This window comes from Loxodonta africana, chromosome 15 (genome assembly GCF_030014295.1).
Source record: "Loxodonta africana isolate mLoxAfr1 chromosome 15, mLoxAfr1.hap2, whole genome shotgun sequence".
In the NCBI taxonomy this organism is placed as follows: Eukaryota; Metazoa; Chordata; class Mammalia; order Proboscidea; family Elephantidae; genus Loxodonta; species Loxodonta africana.
This window is the reverse complement of record NC_087356.1, coordinates 13,559,038-13,586,716: the sequence shown is the minus strand read 5'-3', so window position 1 is coordinate 13,586,716 and position 27,679 is coordinate 13,559,038. Positions and strand designations below refer to the sequence as shown.

The 27,679-nt window shown below is 38.3% G+C and overlaps 1 protein-coding gene across 6 annotated transcripts in view; it reads right to left on the bottom strand.

Annotated features, from left to right (window-relative positions):
• Window positions 1–1,386: 1,386 nt before the first annotated feature.
• Window positions 1,387–27,679, bottom strand: part of GCC2 (GRIP and coiled-coil domain containing 2) — a 71,645-nt gene continuing 45,352 nt past the window's right edge. For 5 of the 6 annotated variants that reach the window (XM_010593583.3, XM_010593584.3, XM_064268595.1 and 2 more), the window contains 5 exons: window positions 25,527–25,744; window positions 23,539–23,733; window positions 22,119–22,258; window positions 20,109–20,310; window positions 1,387–7,228 (listed from right to left, as the gene is read on the bottom strand). In XM_010593583.3, the coding sequence (XP_010591885.2) occupies window positions 7,158–7,228; window positions 20,109–20,310; window positions 22,119–22,258; window positions 23,539–23,733; window positions 25,527–25,744 (826 nt within the window). In that variant the 3' untranslated portion in view covers window positions 1,387–7,157. Of the gene's footprint in view, window positions 7,229–20,108; window positions 20,311–22,118; window positions 22,259–23,538; window positions 23,734–25,522; window positions 25,745–27,679 lie in introns of those variants that run through there. The other variant, XM_064268598.1, reaches the window with a different exon arrangement.

The following is a 27,679-nucleotide window of genomic DNA, read 5'->3' as shown; positions in this document are numbered from 1 at the left end:
TACAGAGATGTTAAATGGGCTTGCCTCTTCAGCTAGAATTGCCCATGAAATGCAGGGTTTGAAATTACTTGCGTTTCTTGACTAAAGCTGTGAGTTCAGAAGACTATTTTTACCTATCGAACTGTATACTGAAATAGAAAGAAAAAATGTTTACAAAACCCCACCAGTTTACTATAATGAGAAATAATGAGTTCTAATAATCCACTGGAAACCCTGATGGCATAGTGGTTAAGTGCTACGGTAGTTTGCTTAAGATCAGCAGTTTGAAACCCCCAGGTGCTCCTTGGAAACTATGGGACAGTTCTACTCTGTCCTATAGGGTCGCTATAAGTCTAAAACGACTCAACGGCAGTGTTAGTTAGTTTTTTTAATAACCCATTAATATTTTCTATTGATATTTTATGTCAATATCTGTTATCCTAGATGAGTAGATTTAGTAAACACAACAGCAAAAACAGAGACTGGCTGTAACTCCACAAAGTATGACTATCACACGTGTACTGTATTAACACGTGTTAGGTACCACAGGGAAACCCTGGTGGTGTAGTGGTTAAGTGCTACAGCTGCTAACCAAAGGGTCAGCAGTTCAAATCTGCCAGGCGCTCCTTGGAAACTCTATGGGGCAGTTCTACTCTGTCCTATAGGGTCGCTAGAAGTTGGAATTGACTCGAGGGCACTGGTTTAGGTACCATAGTAGGTATCTTTGAATTCCCGTTTGTCATATAAACGTATTATTTATTTTATCCTAAAGGGTTATTATGAAAAAGCATTAATTCCTTGCTGCACTTTTTGACCCTATGCCTTCTCTCCAGAGGCAACTACTTTCAACTCTTTTCATTTTTTCTTCTATTTACCTTCAGATATCTAAATAGTAATGCTCATAGATTTGTTTTAATCCATCTTAGGTATCACAGATTCCTTTCTTGCTAGATTAGCTGAGAATTTCGCTCCCTTACGTCTTCCCATTTCCCTTATCCCCATTCTCCCAATTCGATATCCTCATTCCTTGTTAAATACTGTTCCATTGACTTGACTTTATATTGTTACCCAGTTACAGGGTTCTGGGAGTAAAGCAGGAGTAGGGATGGTTGAGGGGAAAGGTGGCCGGGGTTGGGTGGTCAGCTCCCATGCAGGGTGTAGACATTCACTAATCCCTTTGTTTTAAATACAGAATTTTATCTCCCCTTTCTGATGTATCTGAAATTCTTAAGTCCAAAGCTTCTCTGGTTCTTTTTCTTTAAAATCTGTCTCCTTCAGGGAGCAAGATTAAACTTCCTTGCCTTCAGCTCCCCTCCACCAATTCCCCACTTCCAACTCCCACAATGCTCCATGCCTCTATTTCCTCAGCCTTCCTATACGGTCGCTATGAGTTGGAATCGACTTGACGGCACTGGGTTTTTTTTTTTTTTTAATTGAGTTTATACATCAAAGTGTTTTCTCTTTGCTATTCCTGCTTCCATCCCTCCATCCAAAAACGATGGATACTTTTATTCTGAAGCTGTCTTCTCTTATTCTTTTTTCTTTCTTTTTCCTTGTGGGTTTATGTCTTTTTAATCTTCATTTTAGTGGGCTCATCCGGAGGAAGTGAATTCAATCCACTATGTCAAACCCTGTTAACATGGATTATTTTAACCATATTAAATAAAGTTAGTTTCAAATTCACTGATTCAATTACTTTAATTCCGGACTGACCCAGAACTAGTGAATTTAAATAATGTTACTAATTAAGAGGCAATAATTATTACTTAATGCCTTTCACAGTAGTCGTAGTCAACAATAAAAATATTGTTTGAAACATGAATGCTAATTAAGAACTTCTGCTCATCACAAAACTTAAAAAGAGAGTGAAAAGGCAAGTTATAAATGGGCAAAAATCTTTGCGTCACGTACACCTGACAACAGATCACTATGTCATAGAACATAAATTTGTTCTAATTAATTCATTAAAAAAGATAGACAACCAATATAAAGGTAGGCAATAGAATACATGAACAGGCATTTCGCAGAATAGGAAACAAATGGCTAATAAACATTTAAGAGGTGCTCAGCCTTGTTAACATTAGGAATGATTATAATTGAAAGCCACAGAGAAATTTAAAAAGTCTGATAATATTGTTGATAAGAAATGTGGAGCAACAGCAACTCTCAAATGCTGATCAGAAAACAACACTGATACAACCAGCCACTGTGCGAAACCATGTGGGATTATCCGGTAGAGTTCAGCGTGTATATATGCCATTATCCGGCCTTTCTGCTCCCACATACACTAAACTCATACACATGCATTGTAAATCATGTAGAACGATGTTCACAGTGACATCATTTGTAAGAACAAAAAGGGGGAAACCACCCAAATAGCTATTGATAGGTTGGATAAACTGCTGTATTCATAAAATGGGATTCTACCTAGGAATAAAAATAAATTACAGCTATATGCATCACCGTAAATAACAAAATATTGAGTAAGAAAGCAAGTCAGAAAATGACTCAGGAGTATAATTCAAATTTCATAAGCCTCAAAATCAAAGTTTAATAGATACAAAGGCGTAGGAATGATTAAGTACTAAATTCAGGATAGTGGCCACATGAGAGGGTAAAACCCGTTGCTGTCGATTCTTTCTCATAGTGACCCTACAGGACAGAGTAGAACTGCCCCGTAGGTTTTCCAAGGAGTGGCTGGGGGATTTGAACTACCAGCCTTTTGGTTAGCAGCCAAGCTCTTAACCACTGTACCACCAGGGTTTTCATGAGAGGGTAAAGGGGGATATAATCTGGAACAGGCACGCAGGGAGCTTCAAAGGTATTGGTATTACTTAATTTTCTAAGCTGGGTGGTGGGTCCATGGGAGTGCCTTTTATTATTCTTTATAATGTATAAATGTTACATTCACTATTTTGTATCTATATCTCACAATGAAAGGTAAACAAAAGAAAAAAAAATCACACCATCTCGTCTTTGCCAACAGAGAAATCTGTAGCTTAATCCAATGACTGGTATAATTTTATTTCCTGATAGGTTGTTCTTAAAAAGATGAAGGTTGGGGAATAGGGTAGAGGGAATACACTCAAGATGATCTTATTTGTCACTTCATATTTTTCTACCATCTTTGTAGGGTGGTGTTAGTGTTTATCTTCCAAGCTGGAATGCTTGAGAGTAAAAGCAGGTGTCATTAATTATACGGGAGAAAAGCTGGTGTAAAACCACTGCTGTACCAGGCAAAACAGGGTCTTGATCCCTTAAAAGTTTCTTCAGAAAAAAATGTATTTTGGTCATATAAATTTATCTTGGTTAAGTTTTTGGGCCTAAAGATGTTTACAAAAACATTTCAATGAGAGCTGCGGAACAATTTCTGCATTAGTCACGTCAGGAATCCTAGACTCTAGTCCAAGCTCTGAGCAGGTATAAAGTTTATGCTCTCTGGCGTAAGGCTGGGAAACACTGAGCTCATTTCCTGATGATTTAAATCACTTACTCATTAAGTACATTTGCATATACCATACACTGAGTTAAGGACGCACAAAAATGTGGCAGGAAAACTGGTAAACCATCTTTTGCAGGCTCCAAAAACCACCTGGGAAAAAAGGGAATTAAAATTAGAGTGTCTACTCTGTACTAATGCACAAACAGCGAGTCCAGAAACTGAAATATGTAGAAACATGTCTAGATCTGTCTGAACGCGGAGTTCACACTCTCACAGTGTACGGTGGTACGTAACACCCCATACTTTCATTCTTCCCAATACTAGTGAGGCTGGTAGGATTCTTTGAACTGAAGTAACAAACTCAAGCTAAACTAAGGAAGGAGAGAGGGTGGCAGGCACAGGGTAGGAAATTTACTGAGCACGCAGGCATACTGAATAGAATCCAGTGTGCCTGAATCTCAGGGATTAGAAACAACTGAAGGCCACCTGGATGCTCATCCCGTTTTTTTATCTATGTATGTCAGCCCAACCTTCTTTGTGTTCGTTGACTGGCTTCCTATGCCATTCTGGCCATTCCAGAGCTCCTGTGTTTATATATCACAGTCACAGTATGATTTGACTCTAGTTCCAAATCTAAATTCCTGAGAACCTAATTGACTCAGCATGGGTCAGGTGTCCATGTCTGGTTCAGTTGATCATGGCCTTGGCTTACCTGCCCCTTTGTATGGTGGCGGAGTGTAGGAGTGTAAGTTCCCAGAGAAGGGCAGGGGTGGAGGACATTGCTGTCATCTTAAATGCCGGGCAGACCTCTGAAGAGCTAACCACTAGTGAGTTGACAGTGAGCCCATTCTCAAAGGGAAACACGGTGGTCACCTCCATTTACAGAAAGCAGTTATTCAAATTGAAATCCTGTTCCCTTCTTAGAATACATTGTTTCTACTTACACAAACCTATGTTAAATTTGAAGGTCAGTTTGACTTTTTTCATGTAATCAACTTTTGAATGCACATGAAAAGTATTTTCCTTTTAAATATAACTTCTATATAAATAACCAAATGTTCATTAATAGCCGTGGATAAGAATTAGCTCACAGATGCCTGCCAAGTTTTATTAGGTTCTGTTTTCTCGGTGTGTATTAATTTTGATGCAACACCTGATTTTCTGATACCAAGTCAAAACGAACCAAGATGAAACCACTACATTATAATTTAATCATATGACCCAACCACTTTTTGTGCGTCTAGCCATTCACCAGATACTAAAATGTGTCTTTATATGAACCTTCACATTCAATGTATCTCCAGCTACATCATTGGCTAAAATGAAGGTTAAAATGAACGCAAAGTACTGTATGTCTCTAGCAAGCCTTAGCCTTGCTGGTTGTTACAATTCTACCAATTTGTTTAAAAGAATGTAATTCTCAATAAATCTTACAGTACTTGGAGCACAAGCAAAGCTCACTGTGTACAAAGATGCTTGAAATCAGAGGAAGCCAAGAACTTGAGATCAGACATCAGTGCCCCAACATCAGGGTCTGTATGAATTCAGCTCTTAAGGCTCCAGGGAGTTTATGTAAGCACCCCAAGGTCATGGACCCAGGGTTGGAGAGCTGTTTTGGACCAAAACACACTCTAGGCTTGTTGCTCTTTCCATTCCGTTCTCAGTGTGCTTGGTTTCTCTTTCTCATGGCATCTCTGCTTCTCCCAGTGCTTTGCCTCTCCCCATTTTCCAGTCTAACTTCCCTAAAAAAGGTAATAACCTTTGCCTCTAACTGAAGAGAGTCCTTTACCTAATGGCACCATGAAGCTGGTCATCTTAGCCAGGCACCTATCTCTGGTTGAATCTATGTCTATCTTGGTCCAAAGAAAGGTCTAGCATTGCTCTGGTTTCATCGGGAAGGAGGATGTCAGAAATGGTAGGTGTCATGGTTTACATATGACCTACCAAAGTGGCCATCTATGTTGTCTCAAGCATCTAATATTCTAGATCCCAAATGTATAAGGACAGTAATAAAGGAATTTGCAATTCCAATCCACAAATGATTAAAAACTCCAGAGACAGTATCTAACAAAAAAAGTCATAAAAACATAGTTTACAGTGAAACATATTTAATAGTAATATTAAAATAATCAGTACATTTCCTCTCATTGCTGAAACCATGAAAGAATATGCTTTTTGTAATTAATTTTTTATCATGCAAAAGGTATTTTTATTACATTTTAAGTAGAGACTATATTTCAAAACAAGTTTATATAGACTTCAGAAAGTCTAGACTCAGAAAGTGAAATTTATTTAAATACTACTAAAGTTACGTTGTATGCTGCTGGCATACTCATATTCACAGTTTATAAAGTAAGAAAAACTAAACTTTAATGTCAGCTTTGAAATAGATACATTTTCAGTAAAACATTCACTTGTTGGGTTTGTTCTAAAATGGGAGGAACGACATTTTGCTGGAGCTGTTTTTTAAAGAACAAACTCAACATGTCAGCAGCAAACTTTAGTTAAAACTAAACTGGAAGCCAATGTTCTGAGTAACCAAAGTGCAAAGTTAGTTCTCCAGCAGAGAATGAAAAATTAAAATATAAATCGGAAGGCTTTCAGGGAACTTCATATAGCATACTGTGTGGTGCTTTAGTATGAAATAAATATTAAAATAGAATTCTCAAATTTATGATTTAAGAGCACAATTTTGGTCTAGTCACTAAAATATACTCAGAGGCGTCAAAGGCAAGTAATACCACTATTTATGGTGATTCACAAAAACTGAGAACGCAGCACTGGCTTAAGGTGCCTTTCTGAAATCCGATGATGGAAAGCTTACGGAACAACACTATCTGTTAAACACAGGAAGCGCCAGTTTCACATGTAGATACAATGCTGAATTACAGTCACTGTCCTGATAGATTTTCATTTGGGGGATGAAAGAAATTCCCAAAACAGACTCATGGCTTGGCAGTAGTGTAACCAGATCAAGAGCTGAGAAAGACACCATGAAATCACCCCCAAGGAAATGCAGCAGTCCCATCCGATCAGTATTAGACCAGCCAATACTAGGGCTCCTGACGAGTCCCTGACTTTAGAGAAAAAGAGAACAGTTCATATTTTCTAAAGTACATTTTAAAGCTAACAACTAAATAAAATTTTACTTTCACTTTGCCTCATAATTAACTGTAGCATATTTACTTTATAGTCCCTTAAACAAAATGATCAATTTACCAATAAAGCATCTGCCGTCATACTCTTAATCACCAAATTTTATCTAACAATTTATAACTGGTAACAATCTGATTTTGCAATAGTCTTGTAATGTTATTTTAAAAGCCTAGATTTCAGGTGTTATGCTATTGAAACTGAGCTTATCTCCAAAATTCACAGTATTGCCAAGAAATAGGCGGGTCCTGAGGTTGCAGAGAAGGGGGGTAGTAAATTCATTCTTCGTGTTTTAGTTCTGGCAACGTGAAGGAAGATCACAGAAGTGGTGGTCTCTCGGGTGCTGAATCAAAGGATTGTGGACTGGTATCGATGCTCCAAACGGTACTTCAAGCTGAGACTTTTTAATACAGCTGTCATATATATGTACAAATATATGCAGATGTAAATATATACACACACTTTTTGACAAAAGGATGACAGCAATATACGTGACTCATTTTCTGCCAAGCAGATTCTGTTGGCAGAAAATGAGTCAATATACTCATTGCCAATATACTTGACTCATCTTCTTTCCATCAGTCTAGCGAAGTCCAGACCAACTATGCAGATACGATGCCCATCCTGAGGAACGGGAAGCGTTTTCTTCCTCACCTTTGGAAAGTTAGAAAGAAAAAAGTATTAAGATTTCTCAATGCAAAATCTATATTCTAGGACCATTCTAGAGAATAAGCAAATAAGAATTTTTCTTCTAAGTGATTATACGCTATCCTTTTAAACTTTAACTTCAAAGCAGTGATATGCAACATGGAACAATCTAAAACTGAACCTTCAGATGGCTTAGTAAAAAATGAGCTATAAAAATTGTGCAGAAATGACTCTTGACAAATCAACAGTGTTAACAGTACAGACCATAAGAGATAGCTCCACTATTCTGAAATTCGATCCTCTCACACCACACTTCAAGGTTATGTCACTGCTTCAACATCTGTATCTTTGCTTTTACTAGACAATTCCAAACTAGAGAGTCCAGCGCAACTCAGTTTTATGACAAGGGGATTTTTTTTAAGCATTCTTTTAAAACGGAAACCTTTACATAACTTTTAATGTAGAGTCTAAAAACATCAGATTCAGGGTAAACCTCAAAACCAAATCAAATCAAAAAACGTGTGTTTTTATATCATTCTACAAAAACAGTCAGGTTTAATTTACTTACAGAAAAGCCTACCCCATTTAGTACACGGTTTCATGAGTTTTGACAAGTGCATACAGTCGCATACCACCACCCCAAGCAAGGCACAGAGCATTTCCATCATCTCAAAAAGTTCTGCCATGCCATTTGGCAGTCAACCCCTCTTCTGGCTCCTTGGCAACTATCTGTTTTCTGTTCTTATTATTTTGCCTTTTCCAAAATGCCATATAAATAAAATCAAATAGTATGTGTCCTTTTGAGTCTGGTTCCTTTTACTCAGCATGATGCTTTTAAGATTCACTGGTGTTGTGTGTGCCTCAGTGGTTGTCCCTTTTTATTGCTGACTGGTATTCCACTGCGTGCTCTACCACAGTTCTTTCATTTATAAGCTGGAGGACATCTGGGTTGTTTCTAGTTTTGGCAATTGTGAATAATGCTGCTCTAAGCATTGTGCACAGGTTTCTAAGTAAAAAACTTTTTTTGAGACATAATTCACATACCATAAAATTCACATTTTAAAAGTATCTTTCTGTGGTTTTTAGTATATGTGCAAGGCTTTTGGGTGAATATAGGTTTTCATTTCTCTTGGCTGTATTCCTAGGAGTGGGGTTATTACTGGATGACGAGTGTACGGTTTAACTTTATAAGAAACGGCCAAACTTCTTCAAGGTGGTTGTATTGTTTTGTATTTTATGAGTGTTCCAATTGCTCTTTTGATCTTTTTTTTTTTTTATGATCAACACAAATCCTTAGAGCAGTTGAAAGTTCAGAGAAATTTTGGGCTTCCAAGAAGTTTCGGAAAGGGTCTCCCTTACTTTTTTCTTGTTAATATAATTTGCATATTAATACATAATTTGAAATTTTTGCAACTCTTGGAAAAAAAAGAACAAAGGAGCATCTCTTTTCGTTGCATGTCCTTTCTTCCACCCCTCCCCACTGAAGTAACCATTATGACCTTGGTACGTATGCTTCCAGACATTTTTCTGCATTTTCATATATATGGGCCACAGTAGGATCTCATCAGAGAAGGATTTTAAAAATTCAAAATGGAGAGCCTCTTTCTGTAGCTTACAAGCCACTTTCACTTCTTTTTCTGCTGGCTGTTGGTTTTATCAGTGTATTATCAGTTATGTATTGCTGCATAACAAGTTACTACAAACTTAGCTTAAAACAACACACATTTATCATCTTGCAGCTTCTGTGGGTCAGGAGTTTGGGAATGACTTAGCAGGGGCGTCTGTTTCTGGGTATCTCATGAGGCTGTAATCAAGGCGTTGGCCAAGGCTGGGGTCTCATTTGAAGGCTGGATAGAGCTGTCCAAGCTCGCACGGTAGCTGACAGAATCCAGTTCCTTGAGGGCTGAACTGATGATGACCTCAGTTGCTCACTTGCTACTGACTGAGGCTGGCCTCGGTTCCTTGCCACGTGAGCTCTCCAACATGGCAGTTAGCTTCATCGAAGGGTGCAAGCTGAGAAGGCTCTCTCCAGAGTTTGCTAGCAAGACAGAAGTCATTATCTCTTATAATCTAATCATGGTAGTGACATCCCACCTATCACCTTTGCTGTATCCGACTGGTTAGAAGTAAGTCACTTGACCGGTCTAACTTGGGGAGGGTGGGAGGAGCAGATTACACTAAGGTATGAATGCTAGGAGGTAAGGATCATGGGGGGAAGGTGCTCTTGTATCCCAAGTAGAAAAGAACACAATCTTTGAACTGTGTTTAGAAGTCTGTCTTCCACAATCTCGATGCTTCTAGAAGGCTGGAGGAAAAGATACTATTTAGGGATAGATACCTGGGCACTGATTGCTTTCTCTCATCAGAGAAGGAGGTGGCCTTGCTCCCAATAATGAGAGTCTGATGCTGGTAAACATTTCCCAAAACTGAAATGCATAGGCTGTTGCATATTCATATGGAATGGGTGGTATGCTCTCACGTATAAGACTTGTGACAGTAAGAATTCAGCTGTGTTCTCAGATCTGGCAGGACCCTACTCTGTGAAGACATTGTTACTGGCAGCTATGATCCCCTTAGGCAAACAAAGACCAGAGAAAAGCCGTGCAGGGACAGGCTGCATTTGCTCCTGCCCTGAGTGGCTGCTCTTTTCCGATAAGGTTCTATATCCTCTGCAAATTCAATTAGGCACTTACAGGGGTATGTGAGTGTGCACTCTCTTCCTGCTCGCCTGGAGATGATGATAATAACAATAATAAAAAGCCTACGATAGTCTTTTCCCAATTTCGTACTGCGTTATTGCTGTTTTCCTCTTTATTTGCTTCTAAAGAGTATTAGGCCTTGGTATATGTGTTTTGTAATAAGTAGCAGAGGTAGAGAAGGAGCTTTTAGCTCTTGCATGAGTGGCAAAGCTCAGATTTCAATTTTGCACGAAGAAGTACTATATGGCTCTAACTTAATTGGGGGAGCAAAGCTGATTTACTATAAGCTGTATCTCAAGTAGAAAAGAAACATGAACTTTGAACTGTGCTATTTTCTAATATGCTAGGTTTCAGTTAACATTTTCATTGCAAACAGAGGAGTAATCTACTCTTCTTGGCAATATCAGCTTTCTGTTTTGGGGCTAATGCCATACTGCGTCATAGTTGAAAAACACTGTTATAAACTTTACACAAAACCATAGACTGTAAACACTGCTTCCAAGGAGATGAAGCAGTCAAGAGGTACTGGTGTTCTCTGCTCTAATGGTTCCATTTTCTTCAGTGCTGAGTAAGACAAGCGGCTCTCAGACCCTCTCGCTGGCACTCCACGTCTGTGCAGTGTTGGTTATTATCTTCAGGGTCTTGGTAATAAAACGTCCCTGATATGACCAGTGAGGCCCAGGCCCTTATCTGTAACATGACGGCAAGCTTGCTTTTGCATGTCATTCCCACCTGCATCTCCAACATTCACTTCGTAAATTTACCTTAGGCTTCAAGTACGTCATTTAGAATTTCTGATGAAGGCGAATTATTAAAGTTTCTGTTTGTTAGAAAAGATCCTGAGAAATATCTTTACAAGGTTGGCAGCTTCCTTTGAGCATGCTGACCGTAACACTCTATCACTGCTATTAAGTCCATTTTTAATCTATTACTCCTTTAAAGGGAATGAGGCAATGTGTCTTTTTTCCTCTGCCTTTGAAATATTTTTTTTAGTTTCACTTTTATGTGATTAGATGTGAACTTTACTTATTCTGCTTGAATTTTTTAAATTGTTTTAAAAATATATATAACACAATATTTGTTAATTTGACATGGTGCCTGAAATTTTATTGGGCTTTTTGAACCTATGGATTGATATAACCAAAAACCAAACCTACTACCGTGTAGTTGATTCCGACTCATAGCAGCTCTATAGGACAGAGCAAAACTGCCCTGCAGGGTTTCCAAGAAGTGGCTGGTGGATTCAAATTGCTGACATTTTGGTTAGCAGCTGAGCTCCTAAACACATTCTTTTCAAATATTGTCTCTGTTCCAATCTCCTCCTTTTCCTTCCAGAACTTCAATTATTAAATACATGTTAGATGTCTTCATTCTATCCTGTTTTTTTTATCCACTCTTTTTTTTTTTTAATGTTTCTCCATGCTGACTTTGGGATAATGGCTTCTGACCAATCTTCCAGTTAACTAGCTCATTTAAAAAAACATGTAAATCTGCTCTAAACCATCACTGTTTTTAATTTGTGTATGCTCTCTTTCATCTGCTTATATAGGTAACAGCCAAGAAGTAAATAGTCTTCAAAGGAAGGGCAAAATAATTTAAATTTTGTAAGTGGGATCTTCCTGTGCATTTACAGGATTTAGCAAAAGTATATCTCAGAATTTCAGGTTTCTAATGAACCTAAAGGAGCCCTGGTAGTGTAAGCTTAAGCGCTTGGCTGCTAACTGAAAGGCTGGAGGTTAGATCCTACCCAGCAGCTACACAGGAGAAAAGACCTGGCAATCTGCTCCTGTAAATTTTACAGACTAGAAAACCCTATGGGGCAGTTCTATTCTGTCACACTGGGTCATGAGTAGTAGAAAATCGACTCAGCACAAAACACCACCGTAACAATGAACCTCTGGATATATGTTTTGTGGAATTACAGAACAAATCTGTTATCGGGACCCCTTAGTTTCTCTGAGATCTTTCAGTCAATGGACCCTGGCCTTCCGGGAGCCAGTTGGGCACTAGCTACATCTACACCTACATTACAAACAAGCTGATCTTTCATAAGAGGGCTATTAAATATGTTAACTATTTTGAGTTATTGAAGACTATGTTTAAACGTAAAAATACGTATACCCTTTCTAACTCCTGGATCATTTTACAATAACAAAATAGGCTTAGCCATTCAAGATCTGGAATAAATAAAAACTGCATACAAAAGCACATTCCAAATTTAGAATAACTACATTATTAAAAACGTACAGGATGGATTCTTATCTGGGATCTTAGGACAAAATGGCTATGTGGCTAACGTAATCCATCCTATCGTTAGTAGAACTGAGATTACTGTCAACGTTGAGTACGTTCTTCTCTCATCAACAGAAACACGTACTATAAGAAAACAGATTTAAAGAAACCATGAACCTAGGCTTCTTCAGCACTGCTTACGAAGTATTCTGCAACAAACAAACAACAACAAATTACATCTGAATCTTATCAGCCCCAGGGTCAGGTGTTCTCAAAGTGCTGTGTCTGGGTCAGGTGCATCAGCATTCCCGGAGCTCGCTAAACATGCAAATTCTCGGGTCTTACCCTAGAACAACTGACTCAGAAATTGGGGTGGGGACTAACAGTCTGTTTTAGTAAGTGCTCTAGGTGATTCATGCCTGCTCACTTTTGAGGACCACTTGCGGGACCCTCAGTTTAGTTAGCATTTACAGTTAAAGTCACCAATAGAATGGGGCCATCAGGCAAATCCAGAACATGGAAAACAAATTTTACAGGACAAAGAATTGGTTTCTCCAACAAATAAATGGGATTTGAAAAGACAGGGAACTGTTTTGCCTCTTAAATCTTCTTTAACCTAAAACAAACAGATTTAATATGTAAAATTTGATCTGAACCACAATTTGAAAAATCAATTGAAAAAGACATTATTGAGATAAATACGGACACTTAAAAATGGGCTAGGTATTAGATATTAAGGAGACAGTAATTTTTCTATAGTGGATATGGTTTAAAAAAATTCCCATTTCTAAGAGATTCATACCAACTTTTTTTTTACGATAAAATGACACGATATCTGAGATAAGCTTTAAAATATTTCAGAAAAAGAAAAAGCTTTGGTGGGAATAAATTAACAAGATTCACAACGTGTTGGTAATTGTTGAATCTGGGTATGGGCACAAGGGTATTCTTTATACTTTCTTCTCGGCTTCTGTGCATTTGTGATACTTTCCTTTAAGAGTTTACAAAATTATTAAAAAATAAGAGATATATCAGACTGACAAGTGACCACGCTAACTGAACATCACTCAAAGTTGGACAACTAAATGTTTTCTGACCATTGATGTGATGTCTTGGAGAGTAAACAACCACTAACTATAAAGTATTTTTGTCCCCTCTTCCTAATTTTACCTGGATCAGAGATCTAAGTTCCAATTTGCAGGTAGTATTGGAACAAGTTAAATGATTTCTTGAAGTACCAAATCCAGAATACAGGGCAAACAACCAGTTTCTTCAACAAATAAATCGCATATTAAAAAAGGGACATGGATTAGTGATTAAAAAAAAGAAAAGAAAAGAAAAAAAAACTTAAGAAACATCAACCAAATGCAATGTGTGAAATCTATACGGCATCTTATAAGAAAACATTTTGGTGATAATCAAGAAGAACTGAACACGGACTGGGTCCAGACAACATACGAATTCAATACACATTGACATTTTACTGGTGAAATTATATATAAGGTGTGGGATTTACTTTTAATGTCTCTAGCTCTCCCCTACTCCTACCAAGTGAGTGCAAGATGAACCAAAATTGCCCATGAATTGATAATCGTTAAAGACAGGTGACAGGTACAAGGGTTCATTACAATATTTTTTTCTGTATGCCTGGCAATGACACTAATAAAAACACTTAAAAACAAAAAAGGAACCATGATCCTTGAGATGAAGTTTCATATCAGGAAACTATAGCAGCTGAATGTAAAGCATTTCAGAGGAGTTTATGAAATCACAGTATTATTTCTAGTTGATATAAAATAAAGCAGACATATGGAGAGGGATACAAGGCGATACAGGACAATACAAGTTAGGTTATTACTTAGAAAAATAGGGGTAAATATTAAGGTAACCACAAAGAGGTATAACAACTCCATAACTCAAAATAAAAACCAAGAAAAACGTAACGACTCAGCAAACGAAGTCAAATACTATGAAAATGAGGAACACACAATTTACAAAGAAAAACGTCTCAGCACAAAAAAGTGGAAAAATGAAATTGTCAACAACACACATAAAAAGGCATCAAAATGACAACACTAAACACATACTTATCTATAATTACGCTGAATGTAAATGGACTAAACGCACCAATAAAGAGACAGAGAGTCTCAGACTGGATAAAGAAACACGATCCGTCTATATGCTGCCTACAAGAGACACACCTTAGACTTAGAGACACAAACAAACTAAAACTCAAAGGATGGAAAAAAATATATCAAGCAAACAATAAGCAAAAAAGAGCAGAAGTAGCAATATTAATTTCTGACAAAATAGACTTTAAAGTTAAATCCACCACAAAGGATAAAGAAGGACACTATATAATGATAAAAGGGACAATTGACCAGGAAGATATAACCATATTAAATATTTATGCATTCAATGACAGGGCTGCAAGATACATAAATCAAATTTTAACAGAACTGAAAAGTGAGATAGACATCTCCACAATTATACTAGGAGACTTCAACACATCACTTTTGGAGAATGACAGGACATCCAGTCAGCTCATTAGAGACACGGAAGACCTATTTACTACAGTCAACCAACTTGACCTCATTGACTTATATAGAACTCTCCACCCAACTGCTGCAAAGTATACTTTTTTTTCTAGTGCACATGGAACATTCTCTAGAATAGACCACATATTAGGTCATAAAACAAACCTTTGCAGAATCCAAAACATCGAAATATTAAAAAGCATCTTCTCAGACCACAAGGCAATAAAACTAGAAATCAATAACAGAAAAACTAGGGAAAAGAAATCAAATACTTGGAAAATGAACAATACCCTCCTGAAAAAAGACTGGGTTATAGAAGACATCAAGGAGGGAATAAAGAAATTCATAGAATGCAACGAGAATGAAAATACTTCCTATCAAAACCTCTGGGACACAGCAAAAGCAGTGCTCAGAGGCCAATTTATATCGATAAATGCACACATACAAAAAGAAGAAAGAGCCAAAAGCAGGGAACTGTCCCTACAACTTGAACAAATAGAAAGTGAGCAACAAAAGAATCCATCAGGCACCAGAAGAAAACAAATAATAAAAATTAGAGCTGAACTAAATGAATTAGAGAACAGAAAAACAATTGAAAGAATTAACAAAGCCAAAAGCTGGTTCTTTGAAAAAATTAACAAAATTGATAAACCATTGGCTAGACTGACTAAAGAAATACAGGAAAGGAAACAAATAACCCGAATAAGAAACGAGATGGGCCACATCACAACAGACCCAACTGAAATTAAAAGAATCATATTACATTATTACGAAAAATTGTACTCTAACAAATTTGCAAACCTAGAAGAAATGGATGAATTCCTGGAAAAACACTACCTACCTAAACTAACACAATCAGAAGTAGAACAACTAAATAGACCCATAAAGAAAAAAGAGATTGAAACGGTAATTCAAAAACTCCCAACAAAAAAAAGCCCTGGCCCGGATGGCTTTACTGCAGAGTTCTACCAAACTTTCAGAGAAGAGTTAACATCACTACTAGTAAGGGTATTTCAAAGCATAGAAAATGACGGAATACTACCCAACTCATTCTATGAAGCCACCATCTCCCTGATACCAAAACCAGGTAAAGACATCACAAAAAAAGAAAATTACAGACCTATATCCCTCATGAACATAGATGCAAAAATCCTCAACAAAATTCTAGCCAATAGAATTCAACAACATATCAAAAAAATAATCCACCATGACCAAGTGGGATTTGTACCAGGTATTTTTTTTTTTTTATGCAAGGCTGGTTTAATATTAGAAAAACCATTAATGTAATCCACCATAGAAATAAAACAAAAGACAAAAATCACATGATCTTATCAATTGATGCAGAAAAGGCATTTGACAAAGTCCAACACCCATTCATGATAAAAACTCTCACCAAAATAGGAATTGAAGGAAAATTCCTCAACATAATAAAGGGCATCTAGGCAAAGGCAACAGCCAACACCACTCTAAATGGAGAGAGCCTGAAAGCATTTCCCCTGAGAACGGGAACCAGACAAGGATGCCCCTTATCACTGCTCTTATTCAACATTGTGCTAGAAGTCCTAGCCAGAGCAATTAGGCTAGACAAATAAAGGGCATCCGGATTGGCAAGGAGGAAGTAAAATTATCTCTATTTGCAGATGACATGATCTCATACACAGAAAACCCTAAGGAATCCTCCAGAAAACTACTGAAACTAATAGAAGAGTTTGGCAGAGTCACAGGTTATAAGATAAACATACAAAAATCACTTGGATTCCTCTACATCAACAAAAAGAAAATCGAAGAGGAAATCACCAAATCAATACCATTCACAGTAGCCCCCAAGAAGATAAAATACTTAGGAATAAATCTTACCAAAGATGTAAAAGACCTATACAAAGAAAACTACGAAATACTACTGCAAGAAACTAAAAAGGACCTACTTAAGTGGAAAAACATACCTTGCTCATGGATAGGAAGACTTAACATAGTAAAAATGTCTATTCTACCAAAAGCCATCTATACATACAATGCACTTCCGATCCAAATTCCAATGTCATTTTTTAACGTGATGGATAAACAAATCACCAACTTCATACGGAAGGGAAAGAAGCCTCGGATAAGTAAAGCATTACTGAAAAAGAAGAAGAAAGTGGGAGGCCTCACTCTACCTGATTTCAGAACCTATTATACAGCCACAGTAGTCAAAACAGCCTGGTACTGGTACACCAACAGGCACATAGACCAATGGAACAGAATTGAGAACCCAGATATAAATCCATCCATATATGAGCAGCTGATATTTGACAAAGGACCAGTGTCAGTTAATTGGGGAAAAGATAGTCTTTTAAACAAATGGATATCATTAGCAAAAAAATGAAACAGGACCCATACCTCACACCATGCACAAAAACTAACTCCAAGTGGATCAAAGACCTAAACATAAAGACTGAAACGATAAAGATCATGGAAGGAAAAATAGGAATAACGTTAGGAGCCCTAATACAAGGCATAAACAGAATACAGAACATTACCAAAAATGACGAAGAGAAACCAGATAACTGGGAGCTCCTAAAAATCAAACACCCATGCTCATCTAAAGACTTCACCAGAAGAGTAAAAAGACCACCTACAGACTGGGAAAGAATTTTCAGCTATGACATCTCCGACCAGTGCCTGATCTCTAAAATCTATGTGATTCTGTCAAAACTCAACCACAAAAAGACAAACAACCCAATCAAGAAGCGGGCAAAGGATATGAACACGCACTTCACTAAAGAAGATATTCAGGCAGCTAACAGATACATGAGAGAATGCTCTTGATCATTAGCCATTAGAGAAATGCAAATTAAAACTATGATGAGATTCCATCTCACTCCAACAAGGCTGGCATTAATCCAAAAAACACAAAATAATAAATGTTGGAGAGGCTGCGGAGAGATTGGAACTCTTATACACTGCCGGTGGGAATGTAAAATGGTACAACCACTTTGGAAATCTATCTGGGGTTATCTTAAACAGTTAGAAATAGAACTACCATACAACCCAGAAATCCCACTCCTCGGAACATACCCTAGAGAAACAAGAGCCTTCACACAACAGATATATGCACACCCATGTTTACTGCAGCTCTGTTTACAACAGCAAAAAGCTGGAAGCAACCAAGGTGTCCATCAACGGATGAATGGTTAAATAAATTGTGGTATATTCACACAATGGAATACTATGCATCGATAAAGAACGGTGATGAATCTGTGAAACATTTCATAACATGGAGGAACCTGGAAGGCATTACGCTGAGCGAAATTAGTCAGAGGCAAAAGGACAAATATTGTATAAGACCACTATTATAAGATCTTGAGAAATAGTATAAACTGTGAAGAACACATACTTTTGTGGTTACGGGGAGGGGGGAGGGAGGGAGGGTGAGAGAGGGTTTTTTACTGATTAGTTAGTAGATAAGAACTACTTTAGGTGAAGGGAAGGACAATACTCAATACATGGAAGGTCAGTTCAATTGGACTGGACCAAAAGCAAAGAAATTTCTGGGATAAAATGAACGCTTCAAAGGTCAGCGGAGCAAGGGCGGGGGTTTGGGGACTATGGTTTAAGGGGACTTCTAAGTCAATTGGCAAAATAATTCTATTATGAAAACATTCTGCATCCCACTTTGAAATGTGGCATCTGGGGTCTTAAATGCTAACAAGCGGCCATCTAAGATGCATCAATTGGTCTCAACCCACCTGGATCAAAGGAGAATGAAGAACACCAAGGTCACACGATAACTAAGAGACCAAGAGACAGAAAGGGCCACATGAACCAGAGACTTACATCATCCTGAGACCAGAAGAACTAGTTGGTGCCTGGCCACAACCAATGACTGCCCTGAGAGGGAGCACAACAGAGAACCCCTGAGGGAGCAGGAGATCAGTGGGATGCAGACCCCAAATTCTCACAAAAAGATCATACTTAATGGTCTGACTGAGACTAGAGGAATCCTGGCAGTCATGGTCCCCAAACCTTCTGTTGGCCCAGGACTGGAACCATTCCCGAAGACAACTCATCAGACATGGAAGGGACTGGACAGTGGGTAGGAGAGAGATGCTGATGAAGAGTGAGCTATTTGTACAAGGTGGACACTTGAGACTGTGTTGGCATCTCCTGTCTGGAGGGGGGATGGGAGGGTAGAGAGGGTTGGAAGCTGGCAAAATTGTCACGAAAGGAGAGACTGGAAGGGCTGACTAATTAGGGGGAGAGCAAGTGGGAATATGGAGTAAGGTGTATATAAACTTATGTGTGACAGACTGACTTGATTTGTAAACGTTCACTTGAAGCTCAATAAAAAAAAAAAAAAAAAATCATAGGTCCGAGAATCAGACACTCAATACTAATAATTTCACACCAATGTGTGGATTAAACTATGCTTGCAATTAATGTATGAAAAGAATAATAAACAAAACAAGAAAAAATTAACCCCCCCCTCCAAGAAAAATAATAAAGCAGAAAACTAAACCCAATGCCATCAAGTCAATACTATAAATTCTAAATAGAGCTGCGTTCACCTGGGAAAATGGACTGCTAGACATGGACCAGTATTGTCCAAGTGCCCTCTGTTGCCCCTAGACTATTTGGAAGTGGGAGGTAGGAAGAGGGGTGAAATGGGAGAGGAACAAGCCAACACACATTAAAAAGTATGATATAAAACAAAACCATATTCTTTGATAGAACCAAAGGCCAGTATCAACAGTCCAATTTTCAAAGATGTAGTAGATCAGACTAAGCACCATATTGTATTTTGCTGAATGTTAAAATTATATACATATACTATAAAACCTGTTGCCATTGCGTTGATTCTGACTCATTGCAATCCTGTAGGAGAGGGTAGAACTTCCCCATAGGATTTCCAAGGCTGTAACCTTTATGGAAGCAGACTGCCACATCTTTTTCCAGTTGCTGGGCTCGAACTGCCGACTTTTCAGTTAGCGGCCAAGTGCTAAACCACTGCACCACCAGGGCTCCTTCACATATACTACAGTTACCCTATAATGTACTATAAACCAAAAAAAAAAAAAAAAAAAAAAAACAACACATTGCTGCTGTGGAGTTGATTCCAACTCATAGTGACCCTATAGGACAGAGCAGAACTGCCCATAAGGTTTCCAAGGAACAGCTGGTGGATTCGGACTGCCGACCTTTTGGTTAGCAGCTGAGCACTTAACCAGTGCACCACTAGGGCTCCATAATGTAATATAGTTGCTCTATAATGTTAAAAAGTCAGCTTTTCAATAGTTTGCAGGTTACACATGACAGAAGAAAACGCAAATGAACAAATATTATAGTCGTGTCATGAAAAAGACTAAACACACAATTTCAACCACAAGTCCCCAGGCAGTGTAAAAGTTACAAAATAAAAATGGTAAGACTCCGTTCACTCACCTTGAGCAATTACAGCCAGTTTTCCCTTTTCTTCAGGGCTGAGCTGCAACATCGTATCTATAACAGGAAGAAGTCTCTCTCTCTCACTACCTGGTTTAAGGAAGATGAACTGTAGCAAGACATTCTTCAAGTATTCCAGGTTAGAGACAGACTTCTCTCGTTCTTGATTTCTTTCCAATCTTCTTATTTCACTTTTGAGAAGCTGGCGTTAAGAGAAATGAGTTGAAAGGTGTTAGAAACTCCTGGTGAAATATGACAGACTACAGCCCTGAAAAAAACAACAATAATGGAAAGGCAAAAAGAGTGGATGAGCGATACCAGGAAATTCCTGGCAGATGGGAAGCAGATGCAGAAGAGGGAGGTGACACAGTCCAGCAGTTTACCAAGTACTACAGATAAGGGGGAAGGATGCATCTCTCAGAATCAAAGAGAAGCTCCTGTCTAGAGGGACATGGTAGCATGGAAATTGGGCCTGAAAACAGGGGACTGATGGAAAGTTTACATAAGGAGCAATGAGAGCCACAAGATGGGGCCATGAGGCTCCCTCCCCGTTCTATTCTCCAGAGACTCAACCAGCAGGGCTCAGGACTCTGGGGAAGACACTGTGGGGCAGGTAAGCCAGGGTCTGAAAACGGGGGCTGACGTGAACACCTGCATGCTCCACTAACTCCCTTCCCTGCCTGCTTCTCAGAACACCAGTAAGTGAAAATGTCACAGTAAAATCATGTTTACCTGATGAACAACACGTTAGGTCAGAGTCCAGGAGAGGCTGAGAACTCAGGAATGGAAGACAAGATAAAATCCCACCAGAAAATGGGTCAAAGTACCAAGGAATGATACGAAGAAGAGAGATGTTAAAGTGAAGTCTTTGAGGAAGATTTCGTATTACTTTATTTCTACATTTGTACACAGTGTTATATGTTGTTATAGTTCATCATTTAGGTTGGTTTAGGGAAGTTGGCCAACTCTGACCTAAAACCTATGGTAATTTTAAAGAGGAACAATAAGGCCAAAGACATCAGGAGTGTGAATGCCAATCTGTGGAAATACAACATTGAAACAGCCAGAGGTTCACTGGGCCAGTCAGGGATTTGTTCGGCATGATAATGCTACCATGACTCTGTGTGAAAATGTTATTTTGTGAGATGCATACTAAAGTATTCATCAGTGGGATGTCACGGTACCTCTAAGTTACTTTAGTAATACTTAAGCATTAAAAAGAAAGGAATTCAGCGTTAAAAAGATTAATTTGACGAGGACAGTTGGTGGCCCTGCAGAGGCAGGACATATCTATCTGGGGCAGCCTGCCATGGGGGAGGGGGAGGATGAGCTTTTCAGACGTTGAGTTTGAATCCTGCTCCACTGTTTATCAGCTTCAACTCTTCTCCTGTACAGTGACCGTGACAATTAAATCAGATGACGTGCGTACAGGCCAGGGCCTGGCACATGAAAATGGTTCAATAAATAGTATGACTGTATTCTGAGATGTGATTTGTCAAAGACGTGGAGGGCTGAAAACTTCTTGAATAATCCTCAACTGACCTTGCTCCTGGATGCTTCTGGTATCTACTTTAAATAGGAAAACCGTCCTGTGCTACTCTGCCACCTCTACCCCCAAACTGTGTGAAGTAGTTGAGTACCATCAACATCAGGTGAGTGATTTGAATTATAAGTGCTCCATAGTTTATCTTAAGAATGTACGGATCCACACCTATTTATAAGTTTTATTTAAGTGTCTGTGGAACAATGACTTTTGAACATCTATCTAATTTCTAAAACCTATAGTTTCTTAGAAAAAGTTGAGATTAAAAGTCTTTATATATTAGATACAAAAGCAATCAATATTTCTCAACTAATAGGAATCTAGTATCACTAAGAATCAAGATATTACGGGTGCATCTGAAATGTGAATTTTTAAACTGGGGGTGGGGTGGGGGTGGGGAGATGGAGGGTCAAGAAAACCCAATCAGCTCAGAGTAGTTTCTGGGTGGCTAAGTTTTTTGAACAGACCTTAATTTGCTCCATGAGGATCGCATTGGTTGCTTCTGTTTCCCGAAGCAGGCCACTTAAGTGATCGGCACTTTTTGTGGTGGAATGGAGTTTCTGAACCAACTCTTCTTTGGTAAATTCAGCATGCCATAAAGGAGGCTCTGTAATGTATTTTTTCAAATATTTAAAAAATTAGCTATTATATATGAAGAGTCTAAATACGAAAAATGTCTAAATAATTTTACTTCTGCAGTATTATATAGATTCACTCTTTGCCAATTATCTATTCAACATACCTCGATTATGCGATTACATGTTGAATATATCATAAAACAGTCTGTTTTAAAGCATATGATCTAATTGAATACAAGCCTTATGAGCCCCAATTTGGAAATTTGCTAGGCTTGTGTTTATAGGATGTTTTATTACTCATTTTCTACCCATCTATTAATGCCTCAAGAGCTTATGTCATTTCACCTACAAGTGAGGGAAGAATCAACGCTACTGATGACTTATACCATTGAATCCTTGTATATGAAGTAGGGGAGGTATTGTTATTCCAATTTTACAGATGAGGCAATAGGCGCAGAGTAGCTAAGCAATTCCGGCAAAAATCACAAAGGCAAGCGTGATTCAAGAGTCTGATCCTACCATCTAACCACTATCACCTTCACCTAAAGTAACTTTGACTTGCGATTTCAACGCTCCCACCACAGTAAACGACCTTGGATGCAAACTGGTCTTACACCAGATCATCCTGAAACTTCAGAAGGATGACAAATAGATTCTTTCTGAATTATGGACATTAATATTCATTATAAAATTTTTTTTGGGTTTTATACCAAAATGTTAATATATTTAAGAAAGCAAAATTTAGCACAGCTACTTCACAAAAAGGAATAAACAAAAATTGTCAGTTCCTTGGAAAGGTGAGAGATGGTTCATCCTATGTTTTATCACCATTACAGAATTTTCAAAGGAGCCCGGGTTGGACAATGGTTAAGTGCTTGGCTGCTACCCAAAAGGTTGGCAGTTCAAACCCACCCAGTGGCTACACGGGAGAAAGACCTGGCAATCTGCTTCCATAAAGATGACAGCCTAAAAAACCTTGGGGCAGTTCTACTCTCTCGCATGCGGTTCCTATGAATCAGTATCGACTTGAAGGCACCCAACAACAGTAACAACAACACAGAACTTCCAACCATCTATTTCTTGCTCAAGCCTAGGACAGAGGTAGCATTTTCTTTGAAAAAAAAAAAAAAAAAAAAAAAAATTTTTTTTTAAACCTTTAGGAAAGCTTAGTATTTTAATAGGGGGTGGAATACCAAAAGAAATTTAACTGGAGTGACTCAACAAAGCATTTCTAACTTTGATTATAACATTTATTAAGAAAAATGGCAAAATTAAACAAGAAAAACATATTAAAAAAAAAGTAACATACCAAGTTTAGTTTCAGGAGAATTAAGAAGCTGCTCTAAAGACAGCGTGTGAGTGCTGGTAGAAGATACAGACTCAATATCGGTTGTCTCCATCCCTTCTCCTTCCTCCCTGGTTATGGCATGCATGTCCAGAAGGGGAAGGTCTGTGTTTCTCCTTTCTCGAAGGTTCTTCAAAGGTTGGTGGGAAGAGGCTGGACCTATTAGATTTATTTTTTAAAGGTATGTGTGAGATTGTTCAAAACTGATGGATTCAACCATAACAGAGATACACAATAAAATTAAAATGATTCTGGGGATGTCAAATTATAAGCTAGGGAAATAGAATAACTGGAAGACAAATATATAGTGTTGAAAGACAAGCCTAAAACTTTAGTTATTGAACTTTTAATTGTGTAAGTCATTTTAGCAGAGAGTATAAACTGATCGCTACTAGCTACATAAGAAGGAGCCCCGATGGCTCAATGGGTAAGTGTTTGGCTGCTAACCGAAAGGTTGGTGGTTCCAACTTGCCAGCCACTCTGTGGGAGAAAAGACCTGGTGATCTGCTCTGATAAACACTATAGCCTAGGAAACCCTAGGGGGCAGCTGTCCTCTGTCGCATGGGGTCACCATGAGTCAGAATCAACTCCATCACACACAACAGCAGCAGTAGCAGCTACATAAGATAAATTAAGTAACACAAAGTTCACAATATGGTACTACTCATTTTTATTAATTTAGGGTAGAGGGCTATACTGTTGCCAGATATTGGTAGAAATTCTAAAACTAGAGTCTAGCTATTTTTGAGGAGTAGGTACTATAGATAGTTGTGTGTTTTCTGACGTTAACACACGTTTGTTGAAATTTGCTTACCAGAAGTTCCTGCTCACCTTCTGTACTTACACCATCTCTGCTGGGTTCCTACAGCCTGCTCATTGCTAACCTACCTATAGCGTTCAAACAAGAGCCCAGAATCCAGGGCAGGTAACCAATTGATTGTATTTCCTGGGCAATGCTTTACTGCTTGCTAATAATGAACACTTGCATTGAACTTCAAGGCTTATGAGATAACTTCAAATACATTACTTAATTAATCCCAAGAAACCTGAAGTTCAGAGAAATTAGATGACTTTGCCCAAAGTCTCATAGCTAGGTTAAGGACCAGAATTCAAAGCCAGATCTTTTAACTTCAAATTCCCTTTATTTTCTATTCCATGAAGTTGCCACCCTTGATCTTTTAAACCATAGCCCGCTGGCTGCCCTGCTGAAGCATCTTCCTCGACTGCTGTTGTTTTGCTAACTGCTTGCCCTACATTCTGCTGCTGACTCCTAGATTACATCTCTTGTGCAATCTGTGTCCGCCTGGCTGCTGACTCTCTCTGTTGACTCTTGGCATATGATAAATTATCTTGAAGCTGGTTTCTGACCCCAAGTGACTTGTAGCTGTCAATGCCCCAGTGACAATTACAACGGGAAACAAAACATCAACTTTCTATTAAAATATAGCCTCGTTTTGGCCGATACTTGCCCATTTTTCCCTGGAAGTAGAATGGATGATATTGGATGTGGGTGAACTAACACTCCAACTAATTACGAATTTAAAAGGGAAGTAGCTATATTAGTCAAGAAGCCCTATAAGTTCAGTGCTGTTTGAGTGTTTCTAAGTCATTGCTCTCTCACTAATGTTTCTAATTAGAACACAGGAATTAGGACACACATCATGAGACTGATACAAGTCTGTTCAAGGTAGATAAAAGGAAATACTAGTATACCTGGAGGGTAATAAATACATGAAAATCAGAATTCTGGGAGGTTATATAGGCTACTGTTAGTATCATCAAGAAGGGTTCAAATACATTCCCAAGAAGCAAGCCCAAAATTCATTAATTACAGAATTGAAACTGGTTGCCACCTAGTAAAATTTATACTTTATGAATCATGAAGAATGTATTTAAGTGTCATAAACACACAAGAACATAAACAACTAATACTTGCGTGAGTACATACATACTTCTTGTGGTAGGTTCACTCTTGAGCTGGAAGAGCTGAGCTTCCACCTTGGAAAGCTGCTGCTGTAAAGTCTCCATTGTCTTTCTGTGCTCTTCCTGCAAATGTCGAACTTGATCGCGGAAACTGTTTCGAAGGACCTCGTTCTGGGATGTTAGCTGACTCACAGTCTGCGCATGTTCAGACTTCATTGTCAGGTTCTCTGATTGTATGGAACACAACCTAAAGATGAGAGAAACTTACTTTGTAGGATCTTTTAACTTTTTATACTGACTTGGCCTTTCTCAACTGGGTTCTATGAGAGATTTAAGCCCTAATGTCTCAAGGCATCCACTGCATGTATGAACTACCTTTTCTTCTACGCATTTATATGAGTGCTAGTTGTAAACAACCTTGGGAGAATTGACACTGGTGTCATCCAGTTCAAACGATTTTTGTGGGTCATACATCAGACGAGGAACCTTGGTTGAAATCTGTGTTCCGTGGTTCAGATGAGGCACTCCTTTCAGTTTATCAGAAAACAAGACCATACTTACAGCATAAAATGAATATACTTTTAATTAGTCCATTTCTTCAGGTCACCTTATGTGGTAGCTCATATAAATGTATGATTAAATGATCTTTCTCTATTACCCCGAAAATAGGAAACTCTTATGATTTATAAAGGGTGCCTTAAAGGAAACTATGCATTTTTAAGTCAATTAAAATGAAACTCTGAAGTTGTCTGCAAAGCTTGCTACACATTCGATCACTGGGGCACCTCGTTAAAAATACAGACATTGAGTGCTCATCCCTAGAGCCACTGAGTCAGAATTTCTGTGAAGTGGTCCCAGGAGTCTCTACTTCTGGCAGCTTCCCAGGTGACTTTCATGCAGTCAGCCTGACACTAGCCAGTGGACCTACAATTTGGGAGCCACTATTTTCAATGGAAACCCTGGTGGCGTAGCGGTTAAGTGCCACGGCTGCTAACCAAGAGGTCGGAAGTTCAAATCCGCCAGGTGCTACTTGGAAACTCTATGGGGCAGTTCTACTCTGTCCTGTAGGGTCACTATGAGTCGGAATTGACTTGATGGTAGTAGGTTTGGGTTTTGGTTATTTTCAACAGGTTACTTGTAGTGCTGATGTTTTATGTTTGGCTTGGTAAATACACTTTTTTTTTTCCTTTTTACAGAAGGGATCAACAAATACATTCTCATAAAAGATGCAAATAACGCAGAAGTAATTAGAGAAAAAAGTGAAAGTCCCCCTTTGTTCACCTCCCATACCCCTCCCCCCTACACATGTAAAATACCAATCCCAGGGGTAAACACTGTTAACAGTTTGGTCTGTCTCTTTCCAAGATTTTCCTACGCATTATGCGCATGAATTACCACATAAGGTTTTCAGAAAGATTTTGTGGCCAAAAGGAGAAATGCAATGAAAATACTATATGTGTTAGAAAAGTTATCTTAATTGCCAAGTTCGTAATAATGAATGGATTTAGACAATATCAGTGTACACACTATTCTTTGAACCTGCATTTTTCTGTGAATATTCTGTTCATACAATAGCTACCTAGAAATCTCATAAAGGAAGCAGCATCAGCAGTCACAACAATTTTGTAAGGAGAAAAAAGTTGGATTTAATGCAAGGGCAAGGCTTTCAGTTTTCAGGAGGGATTGGTGTCACTCCTAAATTTACCTACTTGAAAGCTAGATTCTTAAATCCCACATCTGCAATTGGACCAACTGAGCTAATGGCAGTTCCCGGTTCTCTTTCAGTTCTTGCAGGGTGTTTATATTAGCTGGACCCCTCTGATCAATGCAAACATTAGCTGACCAGCCTAATTACCAAATTTCCTGTGGAGCCATTTCATAATCTCATGTTAGCGTTCTTACACAGAGAAGGCATGAATACTAAAATGGTTAAAAAGTAGAAATCATATATATGTTAGCAGTATTACCTGCAGATTACAAAACCAAGAAAATCCAAGTGTTTTCACTTTTAAGGCTAGCATAAGATTAGGTGTGTATTGCAAGCACACCTGAGATACACAACTTATCCTAACATACTTGATGGAAGATGCTTAATGAAGAAATCTTTTACTCAGTCTAAGATACAACAAATATTGCCACCAATTTCCTTATTAAACCAAAAAACCCCGCTGCCTTGATTCCA